Source organism: Cebus imitator, unplaced genomic scaffold (genome assembly GCF_001604975.1).
Source record: "Cebus imitator isolate Cc_AM_T3 unplaced genomic scaffold, Cebus_imitator-1.0 Scaffold0, whole genome shotgun sequence".
Classification (NCBI taxonomy): domain Eukaryota; kingdom Metazoa; phylum Chordata; class Mammalia; order Primates; family Cebidae; genus Cebus; species Cebus imitator.
In genome coordinates, this window is record NW_016107315.1 from 20,295,601 (window position 1) to 20,303,294 (window position 7,694).

Genomic DNA, 7,694 nt, shown 5'->3' on the forward strand with positions numbered 1-7,694 from the left:
ACCTCCCGGCTTCAAGCAATTTCTGGCTAGGTTTTGTGTTTTTTTGTTGTTGTTGTTTTTTTGAGACAGAGTCTAGGTCTGTCGCCCAGGTTGGAGGGCAGTGGTGTGATCTAGGCTTGCACTGCAACCTCTGCCTCCTGGGTTCAAGCCATTTTCCTGCCTCAGCCACCCAAGTCACTGGGACTACAGGCATGTTCCACCACACCTGGCTAATTTTCCTATCTTTTGGTAGAGACAGGATTTCACCACATTCGCCAGGCTGATCTTGAACTCCAAACCTTGCCTTGGCCTCCTAAAAATGCTGGGATTACAGGCATGAGCCACCGTGCCTGGCTGAGTTTTACTTTAAAAGTATTTTAAAATTGAAATATGCTTCACATAACATAAAACTCACCATTTGAAAGTGTATGCTTCAGTGGTTTTTGTTATAATTACATTATATTTTTATTATAATTACTACTTGCATAATTGCACATATTACAACATCCCCAAAATACTTTCATCGCCCTGTACCCTATCAGCAGTTAGTCCCAATTCCCCTCTACTTCCAGTACTGAAAATCACTAATCTTTTTTTTTTTCCTTTGAGACAGAGTTTTGCTCTTGTTGCCCAGGCTGGAGTGCAATGGTGCAGTCTGGGCTCACCACAACCTCTGTCCCCCAAGTTCAAGCATTTCTTCTGCCCCGGCCTCCCGAGTAGCTGGGATTACAGGCAGATGCCACCATGCCCAGATAATTTTGTATTTTTAGTAGAGACAAGGTTTCTTCATGTTGGTTAGACTAGTCTTGAACTCCCAACCTCAGGTGATTCACCCACCTCGGCCTCCCAAATTGCTGGGATTACAGGCATGAGTCACCATGCCCGGCCTCTATTTTCTATTTCTGTATTTACCTATTCTGGACATTTTATACAAATATAATCATAAAATGTGTGGCCTTTTGTGTCTGGCTTCTTTCTTAACATAATGTTTTGAGGTTCATCCATGTTCTAGCATGTAATAATACATATGTCATTTTTTATGGTTGAATAATATTTCATTTTATAGATAGGCCACATTTTGTTTACCTATTCATCATTTGATGAATGTTCAAGTTGTTTCTACTTTTTGGCTATTATGAATAATGCTACTGTGAACACATGTTCACTAGTTTTAGTGTAAGCATGTTCTCAATTCTCTTGGGCTATACCTAGAAGTGGAATAGCTGGGTCATGTGGTAATTCCATGTCTGACTTTTTGAGGAACTGCCAAATTCTATTTGGGTTTTAAAATTCTATTAATAAGCTTTACATTTCTAAAAGCTCTTTTCATTCACTTCTGAATGTTTCTTTTAAAAAATTGAATGTAACATCTCCCCTTCCTCTCTGATATTAATAATATCAAAGTTAATTTATTTTTTTTAAAAAAGTATTTGTTTTCCCAAATACCTCACAATCCTTGGCCAATCCAGAGTGATTGTATTCAAGAGTGGGGAACCAGAAAGTTGATTGGATCATGGTCTTGATCATGTGATGTGCGTAGTCTCAACTTGGAGTTTCAAAGTTATCGGACATTTATTGAGAACTCCTAATGTCAGTAATCTTTAGGCCAGATGTTTTCAGAGAAGGACCCTCCAATCTCACATCTAGAAGGTTAGGATCTTTCTACCAGTGCTCTGGGGAGTGTGTGGGAAAGATAACTGGAAGTCTCTGTACTTAGGATTCAGTACACCCATGATCACTGAATCCTCTTCTTTGGGCATGGTATTTCCATCCTCAAAAGGGCCTGGTACCTCCCAGTCTAGAGACTATTCTATTTCCTCTGGACTCTACACCTCCAAATTTCTGCCAGTATGAGGGAGGGGCAGGCTTCCAGTGGCATGGAATCTAAGGATCGAATAATTTTCAAATGGCTTTTAATCATGGTTTTTGATATTTAGCTCTCTCAACTTTACTTTTTTTTTTTTTTTAAATAGATGGTGTCTTGCTCTGTTGCCCAGGCTGGAGTGCAGTGGCAAGATCTCTACTCACTGCAACCTCCACCTCCTGGGTTCAAGTGATTCTCCTGCCTCAGTCTCCCAAATAGCTTGGATTAAAGGCACGCACCACCACACACACATTTTTTTTTTTTTGTATTTTTAGTAGAGACGGGGTTTCTCCATGTTGGCTAAGCTGGTCTGGAACTCCTGATCTCAAGTGATCCACCCGCCTCGGCTTCCCAAAGTGCTGGGATCCAACTTTTATTTCTAGTTCTGGAGGTACCCGGTACTTGCTAATCCTGTGCTATTTGTGAATTTTGTGATGCAAATTGTGTTGATTCTCAGCCTTCCTCACTGTGGGTTTGGGATTTGGCTCTCACAGTCCTGCTGGATGAATTTGGTTTCCAGTTTTCAATATGTGTCGATATTGTCTCATTTCTTGTTGCCCTACCCATGTGTTAGTTAAAATCATTTGCTTTTGTTTTAATGGAGTTTTTGGAGGATGCAGAATTAGCTGTATGTTTTTAGCCATCCATGTTAATCTAGAAGCCTCCAATCCACCTTTCTAAGTAAAAAAAAATCAGACATTTTTATTTCCATCCAAATAAGTCACGGTCTAATCAGGAGACAGAAACCACTATACTAGTTTTAACAGAATTTGATATAAAGAACCGTTAGTCAGGTATAAAGAATTGTTAACATACTGACTGAGAAAGCTCAAAGAGAAGACACAGCTATTATGAAGATAGAAACTTCAAGAAGGAGCTATCATCCCTAGGCTGGAAGCTGGAATTACTAAAACTCAGAAACCTGGAGAAAGAGCCTCACAGAGCTGAAACTCAGTTCTCTGAGGGGGAACCCGATGGGCTGGAGCTGGTGTCTCTGGGAAGGCATAATGAGGCCGAATGTGAGTGCTGGGACACTGGATTTCACTGTGCCTGGACTGAATTGCTGCTCGGGAGTGAGGAATAAGCAACGTGATATTGACAGGCATTGGAAGACTGTGCCACTCTCTGCTTCCAGCCTTGAAGTCTCCTCTAAGGACCCCTATTGTCCAAGTCTAAGAGGGATCCACCTGGCAGGGGAGAAATGTGATTTGCAGAGCTTAACCCCAGCATCACAAAGTAACTCAAAGTGGGACTGGAAGCTGAGCAGCCATGGCTTAGTAATTGGTATGGTCTTCTTCGGCTACTTGCAATTCATATGTACACAACTAAACACACTTAAATTTCCATACAACCACAAAATTGACTGTTCCACCTTCATACAAACAAAGGCATTTTCACTTTCCCCAATATGAGGTGGCACAAAGTCCAGGCAGCAATTGTATTTATATGGGGGAGAGTCTCCTGATCTATTCTGGGCTATATATTAACTACTGGTCAAATTCAGTCATAGTCCCATCTGATATTCTGTTTCTAAACACTACCTTGCTTTTTTTTCTATAGAGATGGGGTCTTGCTATGATGCCTGGGTTGGTCTCAAACTTCTAGCCTCAAGCCATCCTCCCACCTCAGCCTCCCAAAGTGCTGGGAATACAGGTGTGAGCCACTGTGCCTGGCCTTAACACTACCCTTTTCATCCCTGCTTTCCTCCTTAGTTTCCCTCAGTTGGTTCAGAATTTGGGTTGGGAAGAGGGGTATTATATATTGACCCTCTTAAACTCTAAGTGTGCTTATCATTGTGTTGATTAGCTATTCTGCCAGTTTACATTTGTAAGAGCAGTATAAGTGAGTTCCAGTCCTTCCACGTCATCCACTTAGTATTGTCAGTCTTTTGCATTTTGCCAATCTATGAATGAGAAATTACATCTCACTATTGCTTAATTTGCATTTCCCTTGTGGAGGAGGCTGAGGATCATTTTGCCATATGTTTATTGGACTTGAGTTTCTCTTCTGCTCATGTGTTATTTTTTTTTTTGTTTTTTGTTTTTGTTTTGAGACAGGGTATGGCTCTGTTGCCCAGGCTGGAGTGTAGTGGTTCCATCATGGCTTACTGAAGCCTTGGCCTCCTGGGCTCAAGTAATACTCCCACCACAGCCTCTCAAGTAACTGGGACTACAGGTATGTGCCACCATGCCAGACTATTTGGTTTTACTTTTTATTTTTAGTAGAGATGAGTCCTTGCTATGTTGCCCAGGCTTGTGTTGAACTCCTGATCTTGTGATCTTTTGCCTCAGCCTCCTAAAAGAGTTGGGATTACAGACGTGAGACACTTCTCCTGGCTGCTCATATTTTTTGTTTAATTAAAGAAATATTTTTTCCTGCTGATTTGCAGGAATTCTTAAAAAATTTTTTTGGTGAAATATATTTGAAACATATAGATAAGAATAGAAGATAATTTAAGAGACATTCATATTCCCACCATCCAGCTTCATTAAATCTTAACATTGTCTTATTTATTTTAAAGAAATAAAACATATGTATATTTGCCATCCTTTGGGCCTTCTTCAATCCTATTCTCCTACTGTTCCTTCCTATCATGAATTTAGTGTTTACCATTCCTAAGCAAAGCTTTTATACTGAGTAGGAGTTTATATTCTGGATACTAATCATTTGTTAATTTTATGCATTTTGAATTGCAAATATCTCCTCGCATTCTGTGCTGTGTTTTTCACTTTGCTTATGGTGTTTTTTTGATATATGAAGGTTTTAAATTTTAATATGATCATATTTATCAGATGTTTCTTTTATGGTTTGTGCTTTTTGTGGTAAAACTTTTCTGTGGATGTATGTCTTATCTCCTTGGTGAATGTCTATTTTACCTTGAGGAAAGGACCATGATTATACTTTTTTCATCCTCTACAGTCTTTTTTTTTTTTTTTTGAGACAGAATCTCACCCTGTCACCCAGGCTAGAGTGCAGTGGCGCAATTTCTGCTCACTGCAACCTCCACTTCCCAGGCTCAGGCAATCCTCCCAACTCAGCCTCTTATGTAGCCTGGAACCACAGGCACGTGGTACCATGCCTGGCTAATTTTTGATATTTTTGGTAAAGATGGGGCTTCACCATGATGTCCAGGCTGGTCTCAAACATATTTGAGGCATTTGGGCTAGATACTAATGTGCTGTGGGAAGATTTGTCCTGAGGATTATAGGATGTTGGGCGGCATCCCTGGCATCTGCCCATTAGATGCCAGCAGCACTACCCTTCTCCACTTGGAGCCATGATGATGACCAAAAATGTCTCCAGACATTGCCAAATGTCTCCTGGTGGGGAGGGGTGGTGGTGGTGGTGAAATCACCCTTGGTTGTGAAATACTATCCCAATTAAATGGTCCTAAATTATGGGTTCAGAAATAATGACAGGCTGCTGAGTGATGGAAGGTGCTGATTGGCTTAAGCTAATCTAGATTTATCTCCAGGTTTGGTTCAACCTTTGTTCTGGGTTGATGAATGTTCTAGAAACCAAAAAGAAAAGTTAGGTACAAGTAGAAAGGTCGAAGGTGGAAGTGGAAGTGATGCTAAATAATCAAGAAATAGTTGCTCCAGAAAATTCTGATATGAGCTCAACGTGGCAGCTAACTGATCATTGCCATCCTTCTCCCATTTTAATATCCAATAATTAATCCTGAACCCTCACCATCAGCTCGTCCATTCCAATTTTCTCTTCCCTTTGTCACTCAGGTATGTGCATTATAGCAAAATCAGAAAGGAATTACTATGTCAGTGGTTCAGAAAAGATGGTAAACACTGACCTGGTATTAAGTTTTGTGCATATCAGGTGCTCAGTTGTTACTTATCTTGGTCTTTTTAGAATGCCATAACAAACACCATAAGCTGGGTGACTTAACAGAAATTTATTTTTTCACAGTTCTGGGGGCTGGAAGTCTGAGATCAGGGTGCCAGCATGGTTGAGTTCTGGTGAGGGCTCGCTTCCTGGCTTGCAGATGGCCACCTTCTTGATGTGTCCCCGCATGACCTTTCTCCTTGGTGCCTGTGTGAGTGGAGGCCGGGTGGGAGGTAAGCTGTCTGGTGTCTCTTCTTATAAAGGCACACCCTTATAAGGGACCCCACCCTCAAATAAACCTCATCTAACCCTAATTATCTCTCATAGTCCACCCCCAAATACCATCACATTAGGGGTAATAGGACTTCAACATATGAATTTTGAGAGGAACACAACTGAGCCATGGCATTACTAGTTGGGGTTTTGGTAGCTGTAATTCATTTAGAGAAGAAATGTGTATTTTTTTCTGTTATAGATTAGCCCCTGACAGGCAGATATGCCCATCATTGAATTTTTATACAGGTTTTTTTTTTTTTTGTTGTTGTTATTTAGTTTTTACTTCATAATCATAAACTTAACCCTGCAATCCAGCTAGGCATGGAAGGGAACAAGGAAAACATGGAACCCAAAGGGAACTGCAGCAAGAGCACAGATTCTAGGACACTGTGAGCAAGTGGGGTGGCGGGGAGCTCTCCTGAGCTACAGAAGGAATGGTCTAGTGGTTAAGATAAAACACAAGTCAAACTTACTAGAGTTGTCCACAGTCAGCAGTGGTGATCTTCTTGCTGGTCTTGCTATTCCTGGACCCACAGTGCTCCATGGCCTCCACAATACTCATGCCTCTTTCACCTTGCCAAAGACCACATGCCTGCCAACCAACCACTCAGTCTCGGCAGTGCAGATGAAAAACTGGGAACTGTTTGTGTTGGGTCCAGCATATGCCATGGACAAGATGCCGGGACCTGTATGCTTTAGGATGAAGTTCTTATCATCAAATTTCTCCTTGTAGATGGACTTGCTACCAGTGCCATTATGGCATATGAAGTCACCACCCTGACATATAAACCCTGGGATAATTCTGTGAAAGCAAGAACCCTTATAACCAAATCTTTTCTCTCCAGTGCTCAGAGCACAAAAGTTTTCTGCTGTCTTTGGAAACTTGTCTGCAAAGAACTTGAAGGAGACGTGGCCCAAGGGTTCGCCGTTGACGGCAACGTTGAAGAACACGGTGGGGTTGACCATGGCTGATACTACAAGGCTCTAGGTGGTGGCTTCTGGAAAGCTGCAAAGGGTTTTAAAATGCACAAGTATGCCAGAGATTTGCAACTTAATCGCTCATAGGTCAGGTTTTTGGGGCATAGTTTTGGAGACAGACTTTAAGTATAGGTGGTTTACTAAAGAGTGCATTCAGGAACAACACCCAGATGACAGAGATGCAAGACTGGATAGATGAGGTTGAACTGCAATAAGGTTGTGATAAAGGTTTAGTCAATCCCTTGGGTGACAACTGGGATGGCTCTGCAAAAGTGTCTAAATTTGAGGTGAGGGATCAGCCCTGGTACCAGATTACTGACTAGACATTCAATGGGGGCTGCCCCGAGGGAGGGCACAACTTTAATGCTGAGGGCAATTCTTAGAAAAGAGGCAGCTTTAAGTCCTGAAAAAGTGGGGAGGCGGAGGGCAGATCTGGGTAGCACATTACAGCATTGACTACATTACCCAAGCAATCTAAAGGCAAGTGACTCTAATCTCATTGGGACAACAGCACTGTAGGAATCATGCTTTCCTACCAACTGCTTATTAAGGGTCCAGATGAGCTTATGTTCTGTCATTTCAAGGAATTAAAAAACAAGTTTTTCTGACAGCTTCCAAAATTGGGTTTAGTACTTGGTTTATTAAGCTGGACTCTGCTTCTTAGTAATATAGTTTCAGTGGTGTAAGATACTATACTTTTTGTCATGAAGTCTCTGCCCATGCCTGTGTCCTGAATAATATTGCCCAGGTTTTCTTC

At 41.5% G+C, this 7,694-nt stretch overlaps 1 protein-coding gene across 1 annotated transcript; it reads right to left on the minus strand.

Moving 5' to 3' along the window:
• Positions 1 to 6,437: 6,437 nt before the first annotated feature.
• LOC108308371 (peptidyl-prolyl cis-trans isomerase A-like) lies at positions 6,438 to 6,948 on the minus strand. Its single transcript, XM_037736932.1, has one exon. It carries the CDS (start codon positions 6,923 to 6,925, stop codon positions 6,518 to 6,520), a length of 408 nt encoding a protein of 135 aa, XP_037592860.1. The 5' UTR covers positions 6,926 to 6,948; the 3' UTR covers positions 6,438 to 6,517.
• Between the last annotated feature and the right edge of the window lie 746 nt (positions 6,949 to 7,694).